The following is a 27,464-nucleotide window of genomic DNA, read 5'->3' on the forward strand; positions in this document are numbered from 1 at the left end:
GGATGCGGATGGCGGACCCCATTCAAGTGAATGGCTCCACAATCAACATGCAGCTGCCCCATGGTCGGTGCCCGTGTTTTGCGGTCCGCAGCACGGCCACAGAGCCCTTACGTTCGTGGGCATGAGCTCTAACAAACACGCACTGGGAATCTGGGTGGGCCAGGGGGGTCCCATGCTAAATTTTGCTGTGGGGTCCTTTGAGATCTCATGTAATAGCACCAGTTTAATAATGTTCACAAAGCTGATATCTCACACGGATTTCTGTGTTAAACCCACGCCCCATTGTTTCCAATGGGAATCTGCGTTGCGGTTCATACATTTTTCTGCATGGATTTAAAATCTGCATCTAGAAGTGACCCTGAACTGTTCACATCAGCGTTAGGTATCTGGCAGACACCGATTAATGACGGTGATAATGTCGCTCAGTCAGGGCTAACTCCTCCTCTTCCGTATCAGCGCTCGATTGCTCCAGCCTTTCCAATATGTCTGCGCCCTTGTCCTGTCAGTGACCGCCGAGTGGGGATGTTTGCGTTGCGGACAGCCGTGTTCGAGGTCCTGGGCCTGGGTATCAGGGCAGGGCCCAGGCTGGTGTCGGCTGGAAGGGAAGCAGCCAAGTGTCAGACATGCTTCGGAGACGCGAGGTCGCTGGCAGCAAGTATGTGTAGTGGTGCAGAGTAGTCCTCCTGCAGGTGCCATACACGGGTCACAGGGGGCTCTCTTCTACCTGTGGTGAATAGACATGTGACCTTGTGGATGTCCCCGCATCCATGAGACTCTAATGGACCATTCACAAATGTATGAATTAAAGTGTGGCTCTTGTTTCAGGGGCAAGTCTTCTCCATGTGTCCAGGACGTACGCCACGGTGAAGTCTCCTGGTCAGTATTGCATCTGTAGAACAACTGCCTGAATAGCAATTCCAAGCAGATTATTGGACACATACAAATACGTAGGAGAAAGTGGATGGAGCTTCAGTTCTGCGGAAGGAATTAAAGGGGTTGTCCCACGACAACTTCCCCTATGCCAAGGATAATTGGCTGATGGGGGGGGGCCCCTGTGTCCTCCTTTTGAAAGGAGCGGCAGAGTCTGCTATTTCCAGAAACCTCATAGAGTTGAATGGAGCAGTAGAACACTGGCCCCCGTTCTAGTGTTCAAACCTTCGCCGTTCATACACGTATCCCCCTATCCCATGTATAGGATTCTCAGGATAGGTCATCAGTATCTGGCCTGTGGGGGTCCCGACATCCAGAACCCCCATCTATCAGCTGTTTGAGAAGACACCAGCGCTCCTGTGAATGCTACAGCGTTATCACAGCTCACCAAGCACAGCGCCGTACATTGTATAGCGACTGTGCTTGGTTTCGCAGCTCAGCCCCATTCACTTCTATGGAGCTGGGCCTAGGACATGTGACTGATGAACGTTTTGTCACACGGCCTAGGGAAAGCAATGAGTAGGCCATGGCACTATTGCAAGCACAGCTGCCTTTTCAAGCAACCGATCGGCGGGGGTCAGGAGTGTCTGACTAGGGTTGCAGTAAACAACCCTAGTCAGACAGCGAAGTGAATATTGATGAGCTGGGCGGGGCTTCAGAACGGCAGTTGGGAGCGGCTGGCTGGGCGCAATTTGAGATGAAACGCCGCCCCTTGGGCAGATTGGAGACGAGACAAGAAGGTTATAAAACTTCAGTTTTCGGTATTTATAAGGTGGACAGGGGGGGTACTGATATGATTCTAATACACTTTAGAAGACCAGGTGATCACAGGTTCCCTTTAAAATAAATACATTCATTTGCCTCTCCTGTTGCTCTACTCCTCTCCAGGTCTGGCGGTCTCTGCAGCAGTCGGCTCCCTTGTCTTCTCTGGCCCATGCTGCACTGCCACCTGACTGTTCAGCGTTGCGTCATAGTGTGCACACTACCTCCTGACACTGTACATGGTCAGGACCTGGAGTGTAATGTGGCCCCATGAGGGAGGGTGAGTATGGGCAGCACTCAGTATTTTGCTCCCCGCACCTTATGCATACTAGTATCCGCTTTATAAGATACTAGTCCACTGCCTGACATGACCTATGCCTAATTACCATATTGACCCTTCGATGCCTGCCCTGACTTTTGGACCTTTTCATGGATTCGCACATACTCTGCCTGACCTGATGTTAGCCCGTTATTGACTGAGTTTTGCCCGTGCCACCCATGCTACACAGCGACGTCTCCTCAGCCAACCACACACAGACTACACCAAGAGGTAGCGGCCTGGTGCGTTCCCTAAAGGGTGAAAACCAGGAAACCAGGATAAGGCCCTTAGGTTTAACCCTAATTCAAAAACTTTGGCACAGTGGTTCCACACCCACTGCCGTGACATTTTTTTTTTTTTTTTTTGCAAAATCACCCAGGCCTAGGCATAAGTTGTTGTCCTATGACAACCCCTTTAAAAAGAATGTATCATAAGAAAGTGACATTATTTAAATGTTTTTATGTTAAACAATTTTGTTTCGATTTCTTTTTTTTTTTTCTTTTAAGTTTCTTTGTCAATATCTATTTAATATTCTACTTACAATGACAAGTAACACTTCTTTATAGAAAATACAGGATCCACCATTCACAATAGGTGACATCACAGGTCACTGAGCATGCCTAGAAAACTCTACCATATAAGTCAGTGGGGCCCCCTCCTGTCCATTGTGTCTACGGCCCATGTAGCTCCTCTGGAAAGACAGGAAGTCCTATCTTTTAGGCCTAGTGGCCGGTGGGAAGATTTCAGATTGCCATATTCAGATGCCAACAGTCCCAATTATGCTGGGAAGGGTGGTGTATATGGGAAAAACCTCACCTAAAAGTGGGTGTTCTAGTATGGTTTGGAGGGGTTCTCAGAGGTTAAATGTCCTGATTTTGGCTATTGTAAAGTTGGCACATATGCAGATGTTTGGAAGGGATTTTTACTGTCAAAAATTGCAGCTTATTGTACATGTGAATTTATCTTAAAATGACAGCATGAGGGCAGTGTAAGCCCCCCAGAGACAGAGGGTACATATACCACAGGTGGAGAACAGAGATCTAGACGATAATATTTCTCACCTTTTACGTAGAGAGGAATGTGCTTCTTTTCAGCCAGGTAAACCGGTGTCACATTAGTGTCTTTATGGGTTCTACATAGCTGTCTTTTGTTTCAGGGGGGCCAAGCCAGCTGGATGACTTACCTCCTACAATGTTTAAGAAGGAGTATCTTGGAATACAAAACACAGAAGGGTAAGTTATCTGTTAGTCCCTGTTCATACAGAGCGCCTTTTGATGCCTCTTTTTACCAGCCAAAACCGGGGTTGGAGTCCACACCTGTCTCCACAAAATGCGGTGCAGTCTGCAGGCAGCATGTTAGAGAGCAGAAGCTGAGCAGACGGATATATCGTTTTATGGGAAAAGATTCCGTAAAACTTGTGATGGGAGATGTTATCAGTGACTGATAGCATTACCTGTGTACCCATGACTAGCCCTCAGTCACTGATAGCTGTAGACCACGCGGACTTAGCAGTACTTAACACCTTCCTGACCCTGCCATTTTCCATTTTTTTGTATTTTTGTTTTCTACTCCCTGCATTTCCAAAGCCATAACCTTTTTATTTTCCGGAGCCCTTTTTTTTTTTTTCCTGTTCACATAGCTTTTTACATTTTTTTTATTTTTATTTTTATTATATTTTTGAAAACTCTTTTTCACTTTTTCCCCCACTTATTTTAAGTTCCCCTAGGGGGACTTGAACATGCGATCATTAGATCGCTTTTCCCATAGGCTGTAATGAATTACCCTTGCAAAGTATGGGAGATTTGTTATGTTCCTATGGATAGGAACATAGCTGCGGCAAGCCTTGGAGAAGGCTTGAGGCTACCGCAACGAACAAACGAGTTCCCCGATCTCGGTGTGGGGAGCCTTTTAGCGCATATGATCCACCACCCCTGTAGTGCCCACAGTACTGCCAGCATTAGCATTGACACATGAAAAAAAAAATACTCACCTGTGTTTTGCTCACTATTGCCGCCTCTTTCCTGAGTTCTTCAGTCTCACAAAGGCGTTAGCCAACACATCACTGCGCTGCGTTGTCACCTTATCTCGCGAGACCCAGCGTAGGAGATCAGGGTGATCTCACTGCGTTCTCCTGCCTCATAGGCTTGAGGCCTACGAGTCTGAACTTCGGGCATGGGAGCCATAGGCTCCTGTGCAGAGCAGTAAACTGTCGCCCCTCCACATTCTGGCTGCTGAGTGTAGAAAGAGAAGAGATTTAAATGTATAAATTACAAGTTTTACTGAATCTTTTCCCACAAAACTATGTATCAATCTGTTCCGCTCCTCCTGTTCTACAACAGGCTGCCTGCAGATTGCATTGCATTTTGTGGTGACAGGTTCTCTTTAAAGCTGCTTCTTCTGCTATGGCAGTAGTGGCTAGAAAATGTTTCTGGTTTAATTGTTGCAACATTGTTATAGCATTCTTGTATGTATTTTGTACATCTTGGTAAGTGCGAGTCTAGGTTTCATTAACAAGTTGCATGACTGTTATGGTTTATGCTGGTGAGCAATGCCATGTGATATGTGGTGGGGAACTTTCATCAATCGGCTGCATGCTGTGCTATTTTGACTGGATGGAAAACTCAATGAACTCCAACATAGTCATTGGCATTCCTCAGGCAGTATTCATGTCCATTCAACTCACTGGCCATGGAAATATTTAGTGCAGATGTGAACAAATATTTAGGATCAAAACCAGGGGTGCACAGCCGGTGTCCCCGGGCCACATACGGCCATGGTGCCACTCTGTGCAGCCCCCAACCATCTGGTCACACTCATGCTTGTCTGTGTCCAGTGCCTGCTAACATTCAAGTCAGAGAGGAGTGGTCCGTAAGTCAGGAGCAGGACAGGCGAGTATCAGTTATGCACTGCGTGGCCATGGCTGAAAGCGTCATATACTGGCAGAATAGAGGTCTTCTGACCGCTACATGGCACTCCAGTAAGGGGAAAATGAAGCAGAGAGGTGGTCATTCATTGTCATTTTTGGATATAGTGAAATATTGGGTTAGTTCAGCAACTCACCTCACCTTAAATGGAGAGACTCACTCTCTGGTGTGCAAAGAGGGGAGAAAGGGACCCCCATTCTCTCAATGGGTGCGAGGCCTGGAGGTGGAACCAGCACTTGTCTGTTATTTATAGCATATACTTTCAGATGGTAATACCACTTAAATTTTTATCACGTCCCTCAGGATTGGTTTAATCTGACAACATGGTCTTCTGACCAGAAAAAGTTGTGCATCCCTGATTTGAACCATGGGTCCATTTCTAGTATTGTACTACGTTTCACGTCTGTGTTTATATGCAAGAAAAAGAGGGGAATAGAGTATGTATACTTTACAGTGTGTGTGTGTGTGTGTGTGTGTGTGTATATATATATATATATATATATATATATATATATATATATATTATTTATATTATAGATGGCATTGCCTGTAAACAGTGTGTTTTTCTTTTTTTTTTTTTTTTTTTTTTCCATTCAGGGTTAATGATGTTGTTAAACGATTATTGTCTCTGGATATGGCAAGTCAGGTCAGTATTTCTTTGCATATATACAGACACACACACCAATTAATGCAAGAAAGAGAGACCTAACTCTACTGTTGTACATCACAATAGCGAGAAGAAATAAACCATGACTGTGGTATACACCAGGATTGCTTGTAGTCTATCCCCATAGAGAGAAATGGCTCTGCATAAGAGCTGTATACACAAAACTATAGGACGTTTTTAATCAAGGCTATTTGTAAGGTTGCTTCACTTTTATGTAGGATGCATTAGACCAATAAAAAAATACAAAATTGCACGTTGTCCTTAGCTTATACTTGCCAACGGGGAGACCTCCCAATCTCCCAACATATCTCAAATATCTGCCAGAAAAGAGTGTCTCCCCAGCATGCCCTCTGCCTTGTGACACATGATAAAGGCTGCAGAACATCTGGCCACTCATGTCTCCGTCATGGATCTGCAAAAATGCTTCCGTCACAATAATACAACCGCATGCGTCATGAACGGATCCGGTTGTATTATGTCTTAGGCTTCTTTCACACTGGTGTTTTGGCTTTCCGTTTGTGAGATCCGTTCAGGGCTCTCACAAGCGGTCCAAAACAGATCAGCATTCTGAATGGAAAAGGATGCCCTCAGAATGCATCAGTTTGCCTCCGTTCTGTCTTCATTCTGCTTTGGAGGCGGACACCATAATGCTGCCTGCAGTGTTTTGGAGTCCGTCTGACAAAACTGAGCCAAACGGATCCGTCCTGACACACGATGTAAGTCAATGTGGACGGATCCGTTTTCACTGACATAATCTGGCACAATAGAAAACGGATCCGTCCTCCATTGACTTTCAGTGGTGTTCAAGACGGATCCGTCTTGGCCATGTTAAAGATACTACAAACTGATCCGTTCTGAATGGATGCAGAAGGTTGTATTTTTCCAAACACCCCCACAGCGGCACAACAGGAGGATACTCCGCCTCCCCAGGGACAGGAAACAACGTGGAGATCTTTAAATACTCCCCTCCCCTTACCTGCTCCAGTTGTTTCCTGTCCCTCTGGGAGCAAGACGTGGAGTTCTGTCGCTGGTGGGACTTCTTTCGCCCATCAGCAGGATCGCCGGCAGGTCGTTTCGGGAGTAGGATCGCGGGACTGCGGTTCTCCCTGTCTCCCAGGCACAAGTCCTCCGGTGGAGGCAGCCCCGGGAAGCGCTTCCTCGCTGATATCGCGAGAAGGAGGCCACAAGATCACGGGTCACGTGAGCGTGAGCTCACAGGCGCCGGAGTGGGACGTCACTTCCCTGCACCAACTTCAAAAAAGCGGCGGGAATCGGCGGCGTCCTGAGAACAGCCTGCAGCATGTCTGCACCAGGAGAGGACGCAATGCGCGGACCCTCGGATCTTTCCAAAACCGGCAGCCCAGTAAGCTACCCTCCTCTGGAGGGAAATGATGAATGTATATTGCCTGTGATTCACTGTGGGGCTTAGGGTTTCTGACCTTCTACACTGGATAAGGGACTGTTTCCTCTCCCTTTCTTCAACTAGGCAGCCCCCCCTTTTTTTATTAAACAAAGTTTCTGACTTATATCTGATTTAGGTCAGGGAAGTTCAGAAATCAGAGGCCCAGCGTGTCAAGAAGTGTTCCATTTGTAAAAAAGCCCTTTGTACCAAGTGTTTGGAGAAGATTGTGGCAGAAGAGTCTCCTTCCCTATTGGATAATATTAGGAATATTATTAAGGACGAAGTAAGCAGCGCTGTGGATCAAAGACTAGCTGCTACGCCCCAGAAGCCTTCTACTTCTATGCCTGAGATGCCCGCGACTTTAGAGGCGGAATATCAGGAGGTGGACTTTGATGAGGGGGAACTCTCAGAGTCTGAACCTCTTTCCTCTGAAGATGAGTCCGGGAAGCCTCTTTGTTCTATTGAGGAGACCGAAGTATTATTAAAGACCATTAGGGCAACTCTAAACCTAGAGGAGTCTAAACAGTCCAAGACTATACAAGATTTAATGTTTAAGGGCTTAGGAGAAAAAAGGAAGAGGGTGTTCCCTCTCCACTCTAATATTAAAAAGTTAATTAATAAGGAGTGGACCGATGTGGAAAAGAGGCCAAGCGTATCTAGGGTCCTAAAAAGAAAATATCCCTTTGCTGAGGAAGATACGTCCTCTTGGGACAAATGTCCTAAGGTAGATGCCCCCGTAGCAAAGATTACGAAAAAGTCAGCCTTACCCTTTGAGGATTTAGGTCTCTTAAAGGACCCTATGGATAAAAGAAGCGAGGCCCTACTAAAGAAATCTTGGGAGGCTTCCATGTCCATCCTTAGACCTAGCGTAGCCGCAACATATACAGCCAGGTCCATGTCTATCTGGTTAAACCAGCTGGAGGAGCACCTAGTATCAGGAACCCCTAGAGAGGATATTTTAGCTTCCCTTCCAGTTCTAAAACAGGCAGCAAATTTTTTGGCCGATGCTTCGGTCGACTCTATTAAGTTAGCAGCCAGGTCTGCGGCCCTCTCAAACTCTACCGGAAGGGCGGTGTGGCTTAGGTCCTGGTCAGGTGATGCGGCATCCAAAAACAAGCTCTGCGGCATCCCCTGCGAAGGTGATAGGGTGTTCGGATCAGTACTGGACGACATCCTTGAAAAAGCCACAGACAGAAAGAAGGGGTTTCCTACGGAACAAAAGAATTTTCAACAGAGACGGTTTTTTCCCACATCTAGGGGCAGGCAGGACCAAAAGAGAAAGGATTTTTCCCCCCGGTGGCGTTCGGGAAGAGGAAGAGGTCGAGGGTTTTTATTCAACCCCTCTGACTCCTCCCAAAAGTCATCAAAGCAATGACGCCAGATGCAGGGTAGGAGGAAGGCTGAAGTACTTCCTTCCAGCCTGGGAGAGTATCTCCAATTCCCCATGGGTTTTGGACGTAGTCTCATCAGGCCTAAAGTTGGAATTTTCTACTCTTCCCCAGGAGGTGTTCCACATCACCAAGAAAGCCGGTCCAGTCCAAGCTCTAATACTAGACCAGGTAAAAATCCTTTTACAAAAAGAAGCTATAACGGCAGTTCCCCTAGCAGAACAGGGAACAGGTTATTATTCCCCCCTATTTTTAGTCAGAAAACCGAACGGCTCATACAGAGTCATTATAAACTTAAAGGAACTGAACCGACATCTACTCTACAAACGGTTCAAGATGGAGAGCATAAAATCCACTATAAGTCTGTTACAGAGAAACACCTTTATGGCAACCCTAAACCTTACCGACGCGTACTACCACATTCCAATCTGCAGAGAGCATCAGAAATTCCTAAGATTTTCAGTACAACAGGGTTCGGGGTTCTCCATTATCAATTCCAGGTCCTCCCTTTCGGCATTACGTCAGCACCAAGAGTCTTCTCCAAAGTGATGGCAGAGGTGATAGCGGATCTTCATCTAAGGGGCATATTGGTTGTGCCGTACTTGGACGACTTCCTTATAGCCGCTGCGTCAGAAAGTCTCCTATTAGAACAGATAGAAATAGTGAAGCAGAGCCTAACAGACCTGGGGTGGCTTATAAACATAGAAAAGTCAGACCTCCAGCCCGAAAAAAGGAAGATCTTTTTAGGAATGCTGCTGGATTCATGCCTCATGAGGACCTTCCACCCACAGGAAAAAGTCCAGACTATCAAGCAGGAATTTACGCTGTTCCGCAGCAGTTCAAGAGTGACAATCAGGTCAATAATGAGAATCTTGGGTCTGATGTCCTCAGCTATCCCAGCAGTAAGGTGGGCTCAGGCTCATTCAAGAACCCTCCAGGCCTTCATGCTCAGGGAATGGGACAAGAGCAAAGCCTCTCTAGAACGGAGAGTAAGAGTCCCTCAATATGTAAGAGACTCCATAAATTGGTGGTTGATCAACCAGAACCTAAACACAGGCGTCCCGTGGCGGCAAACAGATGTAGTCACTATCACTACAGACGCCAGCAAGAACGGTTGGGGGGCCTTTTCAGACAGGTCCGTAATACAGGGGGACTGGCAAGAAAATCAAATCCTAGCCTCTTCCAACCTGAAGGAGCTAAGGGCAGTATGGGAGGCCTTGAAGGCCCTTCACTCAGAAGTCCACGGGAAAGAAGTGAGAATACTCTCAGACAACACCACAGCAGTGGCCTATCTGAACAGACAGGGGGGCACAAGAAGCCCATCCTTGGCGAGGGTCTCAAGAGAGATTTTCCAGTGGGCAGAAAGAAACTTACTATCAATATCGGCAGTTCACATAAGGGGAGAAGACCATACAGTGGCAGATTTTCTCAGCAGAGATGTCTTGAAAGAAGGAGAATGGTCCCTAAACCCAAGGATATTCCATCAGATAGCACAAACATGGTTCCTTCCAGAGATAGATCTGTTTGCCACGCGTCAAAACAGACAAGTAGAGAAGTTCGGCTCTTTGGCCTATTCAGATCACCCTCTTATAGTGGACACTCTCTCCCACCCTTGGCCAAGAGTAAACCTGTATGCCTTCCCTCCCTTTGCGTTAATCCCCAAGGTGCTGCAAAAGGTACTTCAGGAGAACCACAATCTGATCCTGATTGCTCCTTACTGGCCCAAGAGGTCATGGTTCCCTCTCCTAGTGAGGATGTCGGCAGGAGACGTGTGGCATCTACCAAACATCCCGGATCTCCTTCACCAGGGCCCAGTATGGCACCCCAAGACAACACAACTTCAGTTGACAGCATGGAGACTGAGCGGGAAATATTAAAAGGGAAGGGCCTCTCAGACGCGGTAATTTTCACGATTCTTTTTAGTCGCAAAAAGGTGACTTCTAAGATCTATGACAGGATCTGGCAGTCTTTCAGAAGATTTACAGGGGGGGATACCAGAGGTCCCCTTATAATCACTAAGGTCCTAGAGTTCCTCCAGTCAGGTCTTCAGAAGGGGCTAAGAGTAAGCACTATAAAAGTCCATATATCAGCCTTGAGTGCCTTACTTGATATAAAATTAGCAGACATAGACCTTGTTAAGAGATTTGTGAAAGGAGCTCGGAGAAAACAGCCAATAGTGAGGTCCACTGTCCCTCCTTGGGACTTAAATCTAGTCTTAGCAGCCTTATCAGACAGCCCCTTTGAGCCCTTATCTGAAATACCTCTAAAGATGCTTACTTTTAAAACAGTTTTCCTAATAGCCATCACCTCGACTAGGAGAGTGGGCGAGATACAGGCTTTCTCGTGCAGGCCCCCATACCTGTCCATCAAGGATGATAGGATAGTACTGCGACATATTCCCTCTTTTTTACCCAAGGTGGTCTCTAAGTTCCACTGTCTTCAGGAAGTGTCCCTGCCTTCCTTTGGATCCCCATCAGGCAGTCAGGAACAAAGACGCTTCCATAACCTGGATGTAAGAAGATCCGTCCTTACCTACCTAAAGGCTACAGAAGATCTCAGGAAGACGGACAGACTATTTGTTCAGTTTGCAGGCCCAAATAAGGGAAACGCGGCAAGCAAGGCATCTGTTAGTCGATGGATTAGATCGACAATCTTGACTTGTTATGACTTAAGGGGGGTTCCTCCCCCGGCAGGCTTGAAGGCCCATTCAACCCGATCGGTAGCAGCCTCCTGGGCTGAATCAGCGGAGGTTCCGTTAGAACAAATTTGCCAGGCAGCTACCTGGTCGTCACCTTCTACTTTCTTTAGACATTATCAGTTAGATGTGTTGAAGAACAGGGAATTATCATTTGCTCGCAGAGTGTTATCTGCTGTTGTCCCCCCCTGATATGGGATTCCTATGTTATTCCTCCTGTCGTGCCGCTGTGGGGGTGTTTGGAAAGATTTCAATTACTTACCGGTAATTGGTTTTTCCTCTAGCCCCCACAGCGGCACAGGGAATTTCCCTCCCAATGATCGTTCTATCTTTTATTTAAAAAAAAAAAAAAAAAGAAAGAAATATAATAATATATTTTTGTTTGTCTTTCTTGGAGAGTATCCTTCTCTAATTCTCAATAACGCATAAAGATTAATTTTGTTGCATCCATTCCAGAGTTTTCTCGGTTATTTACTGGAGCAGGTAAGGGGAGGGGAGTATTTAAAGATCTCCACGTTGTTTCCTGTCCCTGGGGAGGCGGGGTATCCTCCTGTCATGCCGCTGTGGGGGCTAGAGGAAAAACCAATTACCGGTAAGTAATTGAAATCATCTGAACGGATCCATCTGTGCAAACACGAGTGTGAAAGTAGCCTTGTACAGTTGTAGGGAGAGCTGTTAATAGAGCTTTGAGCATCAGCTATGCATCATGTCAGGGAGCAGCATGATGGTGGTCCCCACAATAACTCATAAGTGGTGTTTTAGCCACCTGTTGTCCTTCCCACTACATTGTATGCCCATAAGTAAAGGCTCACCAGCAAGTGGAGGCGTCTAACCATAAACTTTTTACCAGAGGAAGTAGACTGCATTACATTCTGAGGCCAGGAAGGACCTAGAAAAGGTGTGGTCTACAATAATGGGAGTAGTTTGTAAAAAGGGGTGAGACTTGAGCCCTCAATGTTTTTGCACACATTCTGTATGCCTCACTTCTGAATCGTCCTGAAAATGATTTTCAAAAGTTGCCAATTATGCTTTGACTTTGTGTAACTTTTGTTGCATATATCTTTCATACAAAGAGGGAAGGACAGTTATAACAGCAGTGTAAAGCATGGAAATCACACAAGTGTCTGAACAGCATGTCAACGTTTTTTGTTTGAAGCCAAAATAATAATATAGTGGGCAAGACCAGGATTTGGATGAAGTTTTATTGCTCTTTGTCTTTTTTAGTCTGATAAACTGAAGATTAAAATCCAGCAGCTTAAGGATAAAGTGAGGAGAAACCCTGATGACCATACATCTACAGAAATCTATAGTAAGTGTAAATTGGTGGGGAAATGTAAAATAGCGTCTGGATACAGAGAAGGTGTGTGTACAGCATTGGGTACAGTTTTAGATTGAAGATGGCTGGCTCACAGTAATTTGCATATATACGGTAACTTTACGAATTCATGTATATAATACAATACAAAAAAACTGAATTCATACACCCTATTATATGATCACGGCCCCTTTAAATGCGGAACTCTCGCATATATAATGTTCATATAGAAAATTCATATGTATAAAAATAATTAAAAACACTTTCCTTGTCTTGTAGTTCATCACTTTGGCGTGCAGTTAGTAGTGTCAGTTGATATTTGGCAATTGTATCTCTCTTCTGTGTCATAATTGGTAACAATGTCCTTTAGAACTATTTAACACCTATTAATCCTGCACCTACCAAAATCCTAAGACTTAACTTTTATTAGTTATTATTACTAAAATTTATATAAGTGACAAATAGTGGTTTAAAATTTCCAGTATCACTGGCCTTTATATATCACTTAGAGCATATTGACAGTGTGGTCATCTGACTAAGTATGCCTGCTGCCAGATTCGATCACACTACTGCCGTGACAGGCTGCGCACTTGCCTGTATTATATCGGCACTGTGTCTTTCATTATTCCTATATTAGTAGGCCACAGTGATTAACTGTTTAAAATCAGAGCTTCACGCTGCCCCCCGACATGTTTCGCCGTACCACGGCGTCTTCAGGGGTTAGGGCAGTGTCTCCAGACCATCAGCTTGGAAACCACCACCAGGCACGTTTCGGAACTTACTGTTTCTTCCTCAGTGGTACAAGAATAATTAATGATTCCTGGGACCTAACACACATGTTTTAAACCCTCTTGGGTAGGTTCAAATCACTGGACCAGATCGTCAAAAGCAATCTTATATTACCATTCATCGTGGACCACAAAGAAAGTAGCCAGAGCCATTCAAAAACATTTGCGTCTGTTAAATGAGGATAAAATATTTGGGCCCATAATCCCTAATCAGCCCCCAATTTTCTACACTCGGGCGCCCAATTTGGGCCTACAGATAGCAACAATTAGGTATAACAAAAAGAAAGTAACCTTAACCCTATTGGATGAATCTGGAAGTTTTTTTTTTTTATAGATGTGGTCTGTGCCAAAATTGCAAACAAACTAACTTTAATAGGAAGACCACGATAACGGGGGTATGGATTAATTAGCTGACTAGAGTGTGACACTTTGAGCCTAGAATATTGAACCTTTCCACAAAATTCTAATTTTAAGCTGCATTAATACTTTTAATTTGCATTACTGAAATAAATGGACTTTTGCACGATATTCTAATTTTTCGAGTTTCACCTGGATGAGTAAGGATATGTACCCAGAAGCGATGTCAATACATACAACGATCCCCAGTCACCTGATGAACCACGCACACAGAGAGAGAAAAGCATCAGGACAGCGTAGGGTCTTTCTGTGCTGGTTTTCCCTTGCAGGGTGCCTCACAGAGTTAGGATTGTGGGTGACAGTGTATGGTCAGGTGGCCACATCTTTGTTATCCTGATCCGTCTTATATACTTTTATAGTCTACCCTACTGTTATACCCAGAGTGTTGTATGCCTCTATGAGGGTGTCATGTTGTAGTATCCCCTTTTTGTTTAATATATCTCTATAGTTTTAATATTGACTATTAAAGTTTGCGTTTTATTAGTCCACTTCATTGTGTTTCACACATTCTGTACATGAACCAAGGTGAACTAGATGGTTGATGCTCTGCGGCACAATATGCAATACTATGAGGTACAGAAAATATTATTACACAGTCGAATTACATTATTATGACTAGGGTTGCACCGGGTATCGATTGATACTTTTGTACCGGCGCGCCATGTTCCCTCAGCAGCACATGGGAGAAGGGATCTCTCCTTCCCCCCTGTGCCGCCGCTGCCACCAATAACAAGTGATGGGGGAAGAGGAGGGGAGGGGCTGTGGCCACTGCGCCACCAATGAAGATAACTAAGCCATTAATACAAATACAGGAGGGAGGTTACCCCCATGTATTATATCATTGGTGGCTGTGGCCACAGGGTCTCTTCCCCCCCCCCCCCCTCTCTTAATTGGTGGTGCAGTGGCAGTTTTCCGATTGGAGCAGTGTAATCGCGGGGCTCCGATCGGTTACTATGGCAGCCAGGACGCTACTGAAGCCTTGGCTGCCATGGTCAGCTCCCTGCTGCTGTGTGCACAGGGCAGCAGGGAGAGTGTAAAGTCCTATTCACCCTAATAGTTCTCTATTAGGGTGAATAGGACAGGAGATCAAAAGATCCCAGGTTCTAGTCCCTAAGGGGGAAATAGTTATAAAAAAAAAAAAAAAAAAAAAAAAAAAAAATTAGGTATAAATCACCCCCTTTCCCAATTTTACATATAAAATATATAAGCGGTAAATAAACATATTACAAATCGCCACGTCCGAAAAGTCCAAACTATTAAAATATTTGAAAAAAAGTTCCTATGCGGTGAATGCCGTACCAGAAAAAAATAAAATAAAATGCGCGATTTGCCATTTTTTAGTCTTGTCCCCCCCCTTTCCCAAAAATAGGATAGGACTGTTCGTTTATGGACCGGGCGTTCCATAAAATGCGGAATACACGTAGCCTTTTTGGTAATTTTATTTATTTTTCTCGTGGTATCGAATGGTATCGAGTATCTCAGTGCTTTTTTTTATGAGATCGAAATCGAATAAAGATTTTGGCATTATGACCACTTCCTTCTTTCAACATCAGCAGAGCGTAGCTCATGAAGGAAGTCACATGTCATGAGCTGGCTTGGCAGGTATAAAAGGTGTGCCATAGGCTGTCTGCACACGTATACCTTGTTGCTGTTATCAGTAAAAGGGCCAATTTGTCAGTTCCAGGGGTATTTCTGAAACTGCACAGTTAGGGTCTATTCACACGTCGGCAAAATGGGTTCTCAAACATTGAATGAATATTAATTTTCATTCCATTCATTCATTTTCATTTAGCTGCTGTCCGTGCTGCACACAGAGGCTATTCTGGATATTAGCCAGTGGTCATAATAATGTGACTCGACTGTATTTCCTTTGTATATTCTCTGTATACACAGAACAGCAGGATGTGTTAATGTGTCTTGCTGCAGTTGTTTGACAGAAAAACACAAGATTACTACAGTCCCCAGGAAGTAGAAGACAGACCGTCTCCCAGAAATACCTGATGATGTCACATGTCCCTTTCCTATGATGCATTTATTATCTTTTGTCCTTGGCAATTGTGGCTAAAAGCAGCAGAAATGTTGTGGAAGTTTGCTGCCACTTCTCTGTATACTACTTTTATTTTTCAGAGACTTCCTTATAAAAGGGGTTGTGCCATCAACTACTTTTCACTCCAAAGTTTAACATTTATTTTCATTACTTCCTTAATTACTTTAGCTCCCACTCCTCACGGTTTAGCTCCCGCTTGCCACACGGTTGAAATTTTAAGCTAATAACTTTAGGCCTCATGAACACAGGCGTTGTTTTGGTCCGCATCCGAGCCGCAGTTTCGGCGGCTCGGATGCGGACCCATTCACTTCAGTGGGGCCACAAAAGATGCAGACAACACTCTGTGTGCTGTCCGCATCCGTTGCTCCGTTCCGTGGTCCACCCAAAAAAATGTAACCTGTCCTATTCTTGTCCGCGCTTTGCGGACAAGAATAGGCAGTTATATTAAAGGCTGTCCGTGCCGTTCCGCAAATTGCGGAACGCACACGGACGCCATATGTGTTTTGCGGACAGCAAAACCCACAATGGTCGTGTTCTTGAGGCCTTAGGATGAGGCAGTTTTTGATAAATGTGGTATTTGGATGAGATACATTTATTAGTGGGCACAGCCCCTTCAATACTCAAGACGAATTGTGAAGAACAGCTCCTGTATTGATAATGAATTGTGCGATTCATCATCATCATCTCTGTTCCTCTGTGACGTCTGCATAACATAAGAGGAAAGCTGTAATACTATTAGGTTGGTAATGGTGAATGCACTTCTGCTGTGCCTTGTGTAATGTTTCAGGTAGATAACGGGAGACATGCAATTTCTTCTTCACAGCATGAAATCTATTTCAGCACATTTCCACTTTAGCAGAAGTCAGAAAGTCTAGAGTTTTGAATGTAAAACAAGATAAGAGTTCTTAGGGCCACTTAAAAAAATGCAGTGAAATAGGTCCCTAATTTTAACACTAATTGCTGTTGTGCCTTTATGTTTACAGTTGCTACTTTAACAGCTAGAATCCAAAATTTTAAGGAGCATCTTCAAAATCATCCAAAGGTAGGTCTCTTTAATAGATGTGGATAACTTATCCAGAAGCTAGCTCCTCATCAGACTGATTGAGGGTACGACACCTGTCTGCAGCAGCCACCAGTGATGGAAAGCTAACATTGGATAGAGCTGAATAGAAGCTGAGCTGCAGTATGGCGAGAAGGCCACAGCGCTGTGGACAGAGCCTTCTTCTTTTGTCTCAATCTGCTCTTATGTTTCAGGCAACGGCAGTTGTTGCAAACAGCTGATCGGATTCTCATCGATATGATATTGATGACCAATGATGATAGGTCATCAGTAGCTAAAAGGTGGAAAAATTAATTTTTGTTACTTACCGTAAAATCTTTTTCTCTTTCGCTCATTGGGGTACACGGGCAAAGCCATGGTCTAGCCAATGTTGTGGACACCCTTCATTTTGGGTGGTGTTCTGGAGTGGACAAGTGTAAAACTGTAAGTAGGGTACGGCCTCTATAGCAGCCACCATGTGGCCTCATGCAGACGTGAAGTGGATCCAGATGGTGGGAATGAAGCAGGTGGCTACTGCTATGTAAGAGGGCTAGTTTCTATGGAGAGAGGAAGATACTTACTTTGGACTTGGGAAGTTTGATCATCCACCCAAAATGAAAGAAGGGTGTCCATGACCATGACTAGACCATGGTCTTAAATGTGTCCCCTAATGACAGAGGTAAGAAACCCCTTTAAGCCTCATTCACACGTCTGCACTCAAATCCGTGAGAAGGTGGTTAATGATGCATCTCTGTATGGTCCGTGTGTCCTTGATGAATAAAATAGAGCAGGGATCAACAACCTCTGGCACTCCAGGTGTTGTGAAACTACATCTCCCCTCATGCACACTTGCTTGGCTGTTCTTTGAACTCCCACAGAAGTGAAGGGAACTTGCTGGGAGTTGTAGTTTCACAACATCTGGAGTGCCGAAGGTTGCTGATCCCTGAAATAGAGTATGCATCCGTGCTAAAAACACGGATGTCTGAATACACATATTAAAATTAATGGGTACTTGTGCTGTCCATGGAGAACACGTACAGCACACGTCCGTGGAACCCTGACGTCTGAATAAGGCTTTAGGCTGCACCTCTAGACTTGTTTCACAGCATCATTTTCTGCAATGTTTTCTTGATGATTATTTTTTTCTGGGCATAAGCACTGCATTCAGATGTTATGTTACTTTTAAAGTCAACATGTTTTTTTCTTTTTTTCCAAAATGTGGTATGCTCTAGGTATTTAGTGTTTATATTTTTTTTCTGCCATTTTTCTATAGGCTTATATAGGACTTTAAAATTGCCAGAATAAAACAAAAGCGTTAAAATAAATGATCGCGGTATTTCAGTTACAAAGCTCCAAATTCCCTGCACTGACCTAAACCTAAAATCTAACATTCTGATGACCCACTGCCACCACTGGAGGGGCACTTCCGCCTACTGTAAACTGTTATATATCGAACTCCATTATGAGACAGAGCTAGAGGTGACTGCAGGCACCCAGCATGTTATGTTTCAAATCTGTCTGTGCAGGGAATTTGGTGCTTTAAATGAAGCTCTGACAGGTGCCAAGATATAAGAAATATAGTGGCACAAAATTTTGCGTTTTTACTTTGTCTTGTTTTGTTGTGGTTTTAGTTGAACTATGTGATTTCTAGTATGAGATATGCTTTATTTCTACTGTGCACCTACTTGTTCCTAGGATAAAGCAAACAAGAGGCGGATGCTAATGTCAATTGATCGGAGGAAGAAGTTGTTAAAGTTCCTGCGTCGCACCCGCTATGATGCATTTGAACATGTATGCGCTCAGCTTGGCATTGAATACACCTTTCCTCCAGAATACTACAGACGAGCAACGAAACGATGGATAGCAAAGAAAGCTTTCTGCTTGCAGGTCTGATTTTTCTTTCTTTCTGCATTTTTCAACCACAACTGTAATGTACAAGTACAGATATGTACGCCCTTACAAGAAATCTGGATTTAGTAATGCATGATCGTGAAAATCTATGTTTTCTGTATATAGCTCCTATGCTGACCTATATGTCTCTAAGGTTGTAAAATGCAATACAATCCTCTGTGGTCTGATCTACAGTTATATTCCATTATCAAGCCATCCATGCCTCACCACTTCTGTCTGCCCACCACTCATTGGTAACAGTCCGAATATGTCAGCAACAGGAGAGGACAAATGGAAGTGAGTGACTGCAGATGTTTTGTTAAAGGGAAGCAGTCAGCCCTGAGGGTGGCATAGTGTAGTGACAGTCTCGCTGATTTCAGAGGTCTCTTCCTCCTGCGATTGCATTCAGTAGTTTCAGAGTACTGACCTGCTGGGGCCTGCAGCGTGTTCAGTCTGATGACGCATCCCCTGCCTCTGGATGATGAGAGTATTCATTAATCGTCAGGAGGTGGGGAGGGCAGGGCCGGAAGCTTCATCAGACTCCTCTCTCGTAGCAATGTCCTCACAGAAGTAACAGACCTCTGAAATCGGTGGGTCTGTCACTACCCTATGCCACTCTGAGATTAGCATATGGGAGCTGGCAGGTTCCCTTTAATGGAATATGGAGACAAATAGTACTACATAGGAGTGGTAGTCTTAATTAAAAACTTCCTAACTGCAACTTTACATCTCTTTTTGCATTTAGATGCATTGGAGCAATACCATTGTGATTGAATAAAGGGGGTAGAACATATGGGATAAACGGAAATAATGGCTTCTTCTGCAGGCATTTTTTTAGGTTTCTATGACCCGTTATTGTATCTTGTACACTTTCTCACACCTACTTTTCACACGTGCAAGGATGGGATTGCATAGGCTCTTCACGTGCAGCACCTGTAAGGGGCCATAAAATGCTTGTTTAAGTATTTTTCCAGGACCCTGAAAAAAATGTGGCGACATCTGGGGATGTTATTAAAGAAAGTTTACTTACCTGTTCAGTCCTTGCTGATCTAGCGCCGTTGCTTCAGTGGTCTATGTTTCTGGAGGTTACCTGGGGCAGTTGTGCACTGGGAGGGGGGGTGACCAGAGCACAAGGGTGTTGCGCTAGCGGTGCTCCTAGCGCTATGGTCAGCCCCTTGTTGCTCCAATTAGTTATATTGAATAGATATAAAAATGAATATCTCTCTGCAACTATTCAATCTAGAGAGAAAAAGAATTTGAATCGGCATGATCAACCATACCAGGCAATATGCCTATTTTAAAGGGATTGTATCATGCTGACAGATTCTCTTGAAAGTTATCCAATCAATAATTATTATTTTTTTAACTCTACTGATATTACCAAACCAATACACAAAAAGGAAATAACACTTTACCCTTAACCCCTGTTTCCCCCCCCCCCCCCCCTGTGATGTGTCCAACCCCCCCTAGAGCAGAGGAAGAGGGGGAGAAGAGGAGAGGAAAAAATAAAATTTAATTTTTTTGATTGATATATATATATATATATATATATATACGCATCACTTCCAGTCAGCCCATATCTTATTCCATTTCTCTAATACGTCTCTCTGCTTAGAAAGAATCCGTTCATAATTTTTTACCCTATTAACCAAATTTATCCAATTATTTACATCTGGAGTATGATGTGCGAACCAACTCTGACTATTCAGAACCCTGGCCAGTAGTAATATTCTACCTAACAAAATCTTTTTATATTTATAATTATAGTTACCTAGGGAAGAAAAATCATTCAATAGGAACAATTGTGGCTCAAAAGGAATCCCTGTTTTCAGTTTTTGTAAAAGGACATTATTAATACCATTCCAGTAGGCACCAAGTTCTGGGCAAGCCCAGATCATATGGAGGTAGTCCGCACCTAGAGTATCACAGCAGGGACATTTAGAGGTATTTCTTATTTAACCAAATAGGAGTAACATATAGTGTATGGTAAATATTGAACTGTATTAAAACATGATTAACGTTATGAGATAGTAAATAGAAATTACTAAAGATACTTCCCCACCCTGCCAACTGTATATCTGGACAGTCCATCCCCCAGGCCCTTTGTCCCGGCGATTGTGTCTCTCCAAAACGTGACTTGAGTAATAATTTATATATATTTGAAATCTTATTCTTTGTGATACATTCCCTGTCCACCCATTTAACAAAGAAACACTATCTATTTCTAAAAGTGATTTATCATTCAAACTGAAAAGTGCCGACCGAAGCTGGAAATACCTAAGCCGAAAGATTCCCTATATTATGTGATAATTCCACAAACGACTTAATCTCTCAACCTGTAAAATATAAAAAATCAAATTTTTTTGCCAAAATTGATCTCTTGCTATACCTTCTAAAGACTGTAAGTGAATATTATGCCAAAGAGGCATGAATGTAAGTGAACCCTTTACCCCCAACCATGCTCTAGTAGTAGCCCAAATTTTCAGTAATCATTTTATAGTCTCTTTATGGCCCTGATCTCTATTAGTCAACAACCCGGCTTCCAAAAGAGTAAATGTTATTATACAATGAACTTCTCACTAACCTACTTAGGAGGATACTATTTTGCCATTCACGGCACGTCCATAACTGAGCGGCAATAAAATAACCCTTGAAGTAGGGGAGATTTAATCCCCCCTGCTCCAAAGGTTTATATAAATATTCCAATTTGAGGCGCACACGTTTCCTTCCCCACACTAAATCGTTAATTATTCTTTCCATAAGTTTAAAATATTTATCCTCTATCCAGATAGGTATATTCCTAAGAACATAAAGGATTTGAGGTAGAATCACCATCTTGACCAGTGATACTCGACCAAATCCCTATTTTTGTCCTAATTTTCGTTATCAATAGGTTCAAATTGAGTTGAATGCAATTTTCAACCTTGGGAGATATAGTCATACCCAAGTATTTAATGGTGTCAACAACATCTAACTGGGTAATCAAGGACTCCTTCTGAGAAACCGGATCTATTGGCATCAAACTTGTCTTTGACCAATTTACGTCTAAGCCTGATACCTCACCAAATAGTTTCACCATCCCCATAATTCTTGATAAAGTTGTTTCTGTACTATCTATAAAGAAGAGGATATCATCTGCATATAAGGAGATGCGATCCTCCACACGCAGTACTCCAAAACCTCTAACCTGGGTGCCCTGCCTAATAGCCAGAGCCAAAGGCTCAATATAAATGTCAGAGGAGTGGTGATAGTGGACAGCCCTGACGAGTACCTCTATTTACGTTAAAACTACTAGTAAGGCTCCCATTAAGACTCAGCTTAGCCGAAGGGGATATATACAGTAGTTTAATCATATTTATAAATCTCTCCCCAAAACCCATCCTGGCCAGAACCTTCCAGAGGAATCGCCACTCCACCCTGTCAAAGGCCTTCGAGGCATCCAGTGACAGGATGGAGCGAGCAGACCCCCCAGGCTCCTGTATGTTAGCATAAAGCCGGTGAAAATTGTGGTAGGTACCCTTATTTGGGATAAAACCGTTCTGATCCGGATGAATAATGGAAGAGAGAACCCCCGCGAGTCTTGTAGCCAGAATCCTCGCAAGGCGCTTTATGTCAGTGTTCAACAGTGAGATCGGTCTATACAATCCCAAATCTATAGGGTTCTTACCTTTTTTAGGGATTAATATTATCACCGCTTCCGACATTGAACCCGGTAGGGTCCCCTCCTCCACCGAGTCAGCAAAGACCCCCAACAGTTTAGGAAGAAAAGAATCCTTGTATTTATTATAGAATTCATATGGGAGTCCATCTGACCCGGGGGAGGAGTTACCCGAACAAAGCTTGATAGCCCCTTCAAGCTCCTGAATTGAAAGGTCGGCATCAAGTACCCTCCTTTGGGCCGGAGTAATAGTGGGAAAAGTAATACCCTCAAGGTAGACATCCATCATTTCATCCGTTATCCTACAATCGGCTCTGTAAAGCTCTGAAAAATAATCCAAAAAGACTTTCTCTATAGGGTTTTGTCCAGTAACTATCCTCCCATTGGCCAGTCGGCTGCTATCTATGTGTTTCTTAGATTCCTGGTTCAAGATAACTCTGGATAGGAATTTTCCCGGTCGCCCCGATTCTGTGAAATATTTTTGACCCTTAAAAAATAAACTCTGTTGGGCCTTCTCCAATAAAAAAAAATAGAGTATAGTTGTGTGGTCTCATACATAGTTTCCCTATTTCCCTCTGTCCTATTTATATAGAAAAATTGAGTAGCTAGAGAAACTTTTTATTTATTTATTTTTCCCTCCTTTTCCCCAAACTCCTTTCTCGGGTTGGCGATATTACTAACCATTATTCCCCCCATATAAGCCTAAAGGTATCCCATACTACTTGTATTTTTGCTGAAGTGTAATTAGCCTCCCAAAATTGGTTAATTTCCTTTTGTATTGTTTCATGATTCTTTATTACTGATAACCAATAGGGGTTAAGTCTAAATGGAGGCCGCCCCATTTGTTTATCATAGCTCGGGCAAAGTTCAAGGAGTAAGGGGAGATGATCCGAGAGTGACCTAGTCTCATACTTCATTCGTTTAACGTACCGCACATATTTTTTATTAATCAAAGCATGATCTTTTCTGGACATAGATCTTCCTAATTTACTGATACATTAAAAAAGCGTTCTCCCCTGTCCCAAACTGGCCCAAACGTCCTCGAACCCGGCCTCCAAGCAAAAGCGTGCCAGGGGGGATCCCTGAACAGAGGCATCTCCCCTGCCCACCGTAGAGACCCTATCGGCCACGGGATTGATAACACAATTAAAATCACCCATAATCAATGTAAGACATTCCGGCCATTTATCCATAAATTTTAGCAGGGAAATAAGAACTGAAAAGGCAAATGGAGGTGGGATATAGACAAAGGCCAAAATACACATCTTCCCCGCCAACTTACAGTATAGGAAGACAAATCTCCCCTGGTGGTCAACAGAGGATGCCTTGCACTTAAAATCAATCATTCTGTGAATAAAAAGAGACACTCCCCTGGAATGACTAGAGAAGATAGAGTGGTAAGTGTGCGCAGCCCATCCCCTGGTGGCCACCCTGGAGGTCTCCCCAGTAAGATGTGTTTCTAGCAAACATATGATGGCTGGGAGGTATAAACGCATCAGATAAAAAACCGCTTGTCTCTTTCTCCTATCCCCCAGGCCCCTGACATTCCAAGTGAGAATCCTAATTGACATTATAAAGAGCAATTAACGGAAAAAAAAAAAATAAAAAAAAAAAACACTTCTCTTCCCCATATTGGACACATCACAGCCCCCCCCCCCCCCAACCCAACCAACCCCACACTCCAAATAATCCACCGCAGAAGCAGCAGATCTCTCGCCTATGACCACCCCCCCCTCCCCACCACCACCACCCCTCCGCTCAACGGCCCATCCGCTACTTAAAGAGAGATCAGGGGAAATAAGAAAAAAAAAAAAAGTCTGTAAACTGTTGATCCTTTATTCCCGACAGCCTTAAGCAACTGGATCACATATCATTTTGTTCAAGCCACTCCGCAGCTTTAGCCGGCGTGTCAAAGAATACAGTTGTATCATTAAAAATAATCCGGAGTTTGGCTAGGAAGAGGAGTGAATATTTCATCTCCCTTTCTCTTAGTCTCTTTTTGACGGTATTAAACAAGCGTCTCTTTTCTTGAACATCTTTTGAGAAATCTGGAAAAAAAGCCAGTCTATTTCCATCATGGAAGACAGGAGGACATTCCCTCGCCCGCCTTAATACTATGTCCCTGTCTCTTGAAGTGAGCACTTTTGCAAGGAGAGTCCGTGGTTGTCTCCCCGGGATTGATTTACCGCCTGGGACTCGGTGGGCTCTTTCTACTAGAAACAAAGATGAAAAATGTTCTCTCCAAAAATTTTCAAGAATCAACGTCTGTATAAATTGAGTAGGGTTTCTGTATTCAGCACCTTCTGGGATCCCCAGAATTCTTGCGTTGCACCTGCGTGATCCGCCACTTTTTTTTTAACTACTGTCTTTCTGCCGGCCTCTGGTGTTAACCCTGGGGGACCTCAAAAATTGATCTATTTTTCCTCCTTCGGAGGGTTTGACGGCCAATTTCTGCCCAGAAAGATCCACAGAGCGCCTGCTTGCTTTAGGTGCCATTTTTCTTTTTCTTTTTTTCGTTTATTATTTATTTTAATTTTTTTTTTTTTTAGTTTTCTTAACTCTCCTTTTCCTTTCCTCTCTTTATTTTTTATTTTTTTCCCCTGCTTTCCTTTTCCCAACTTTTTTTTCTTTCTTCCCCCTTTCTTCTTCCTTCTTTTCCTTTAAAAAAAAAATTTCTTTTTTTCCCTCCCCTCCTCCCCCACAGAGTCTATGAATTTCTATAGGTGCAATATACAGTATAAACTATCATGTCAAAAACACATTAAAGTCCTTTTTAGCAAATGGTTAGTAAATTAGCTGGTGAATAAATAAAAAAAATAGATTAACTGGATACTCAGTTGAATTGCTCCGTTAGTTCATATTAGTAGAGGGTGGGAAATAGAGGAACAATCTCCCCAATCTTCGGTATCAATTTGATGGTGCCCAGGTACCCAGATGGAAAAGGCAGGGGGACGCTCTTCAGAAGATTGCAAACTGCAGACAGGCGTGACGGCAGGAAGACAAGAAGCCAAGCGGAGAGAGTCAGAGGACCGGAGAGTCAAAGGGGCAATTCAAGCCCCCGATGTCACGATTACTATATACAGCAGCAGCAGCAAGCTTTTACAAACACCGCTGACCGTGGGAGCTAGCTCAGGAGGTGCCAGGCAGGAACGGGGTAGCACACAGCAGGAGAAGCTAGAGGAAGGAGACTGAAACAGGATCACTGCCGCCACTCGGTCCGTTCGTACCCACAATCGCAGCATACAAACACGGACCCAGGAAAGGCGCTAACACAGGAGGCAGCAGGAGGGAGCAGAAGACGCCGGCATCAGCGGGTCAGTAGGGCAGCCAAGCGGTGGGGAGGAGGGGCGAGCGTGACGTTCTTACGACAACACGTCATATCACATGATACCTTGAAAGTTATCCGATCAATTGACATTAGCATCCGCCTCTTGTTTGCTTTATCCTAGGAACAAGTGGTGTACAGTAGAAATAAAGCATAAGGATACTTTCACATTAGCGTTTTTTGTGGATCCGTTACAATAATACAACCGCATGCATCTGAAGCTATGATGGATCCGTCATGAACACAATTGAAAGTCAATGGGGGACGGATCCGTTTTCTATTGTGTCAGAGTAAACAGATCCGTCCCCATTGTCTTACGTTGTGTGTCAGGACGGATCCTTTTTGCTCCGCACCACATCACGATAGGGACGCAACCGAACGGAATGCATTTTGGTGCATTCCGCTTCGTTTAGTTTTGTCCCCATGACAATGAATGGCGACAAAACTGAAGCGTTTTCATCCGCTATTGAGACCCTATGACGGATATCGATAGCGGAATTAAAAATGCAAATGTGAAAGTAGCCTAACTAATACTAGAAATCAGATAGTTCAACTAAAACCACAACAAAACAAGACGAACTAAAAACGTCCAAAACTAAAAAAGTGAAGTTCCTCGGACGTGTGCTGTACACTGTCTAAGTGATTTTCATTCTTTAAATGTACTGCTTTTTGTGGAGAGTGCAGCAGTCTATTTTGGCTGAGAACATAACTGTTGCTGGGTCACTGTGACAACTATTAAACTGGAGCTGTCAGGCTTTGCTTCTTGCCTTTCTTGCATTCTATGGCCAGGTGTTTATGGTGCTATATGTGTGGAGCTAAATGCTATGAAGTATCCAACTGTTTCTCCTGGAAGAAGCATGCACTGGCTGTAATAATATGATACCACCGTTCTCCAGCAGAGGGGGGAGGTGAGCGCAGTAGTCGAAACAGGGACTCCTGTCTGGTAAACATTGTAGTAGAGGCACCATGACTACTGTGAAAAGTAGAGAGGGTTAATCTACTGCTGGGAAAATCTAGGAAGGGGGTCTCTGCTTAAAAGTTAAATTCTTATTTTGGCCTTTTAATCCTCACATTCTGTGATTTTGTTTAAATTACAGGTATACAAAGAAGCAAAGAAACTGAAAGAAAAAGAACTATTGCAAAGGAAGAAGCGTATTCCTAAGGCCCACTCTCCTCTCTATGTGTTTCCCCAACCATCCAATTGAGTTTGAAATCACATTTTGCTATCCCCATGATGAATTAAAGGGCATCTGTCAGTAGAAACTGGCTGACCTGTTACATGTGCGCCTGGCAGCTGAAGGCATCTTTGTTGGCCCCGTTTTCATATGTGCCTGCATTGCTGAGAAATGTGTTTTAATATATGCAATTGAGCCTTTAGGAGCAACAGGGTATTGCCATTACTACCCTCTCCTCTCAGGACCAGGTGTGATGTTTTCACTGCCTGGCCCTGTCGAGGTGCAGCAGTTGCAGAGAGAGCCGAGTCTCTAAAAATTCTCAGTGCAGGCGCATATGAACATGGGACTGACCCAGATGCCTTCAGTTTCCTAGCACACGTGTAACAGGTCAGCCATTTTCATGGGGACAAATCTGCTGACCAATGCCCTTTAAATATTTCTCCTAATTAACTGCAAACTTTGAGCTTTACCCTCTGAAAACATTATTGTAACTCCTCAATAAATATGCATTTTGTTACATACTGGTTAATTGTGTGCTGAATTAGTTACTGGAAATAGTCAAACATATACTAAATTGTGTATGAGATTTCTTTTTTTGTGTACCATATGCCCATTCTGATTCTATCATCGGTAAGCTTCCAATCTAAGACACCAAGAGGCAGTTTGTAGTCTGCTACTAAGAAGCTACTGACAAATAAGCACTCATGTGTAAAGTTTTTCTAC

At 43.7% G+C, this 27,464-nt stretch overlaps 1 protein-coding gene across 1 annotated transcript; it reads left to right on the forward strand.

The window, feature by feature from the left end:
* Nucleotides 1-459: 459 nt before the first annotated feature.
* MRPS15 (mitochondrial ribosomal protein S15) lies at nt 460-27,258 on the forward strand. The gene is made up of 8 exons (XM_044287726.1): nt 460-655; nt 826-876; nt 3,168-3,243; nt 5,533-5,581; nt 12,312-12,396; nt 16,638-16,696; nt 18,389-18,580; nt 26,664-27,258. Exons 1-8 carry the CDS (start codon nt 523-525, stop codon nt 26,769-26,771), a joined length of 753 nt encoding a protein of 250 aa, XP_044143661.1. The 5' UTR covers nt 460-522; the 3' UTR covers nt 26,772-27,258.
* Nucleotides 27,259-27,464: the final 206 nt, after the last annotated feature.

This window comes from Bufo gargarizans, chromosome 3 (genome assembly GCF_014858855.1).
Source record: "Bufo gargarizans isolate SCDJY-AF-19 chromosome 3, ASM1485885v1, whole genome shotgun sequence".
NCBI lineage: Eukaryota > Metazoa > Chordata > Amphibia > Anura > Bufonidae > Bufo > Bufo gargarizans.

Coding starts and splice junctions, on each gene's coding strand:
- MRPS15 (XM_044287726.1), top strand. CDS start 523: ATGTTTGCGTTGCGGACAGCCGTGTTCGAGGTCCTGGGCCTGGGTATC. Junction 16,697..18,388: donor ATCTTCAAAATCATCCAAAG/GTAGGTCTCTTT, acceptor ACTTGTTCCTAG/GATAAAGCAAACAAGAGGCG. Junction 18,581..26,663: donor AGAAAGCTTTCTGCTTGCAG/GTCTGATTTTTC, acceptor TTTAAATTACAG/GTATACAAAGAAGCAAAGAA.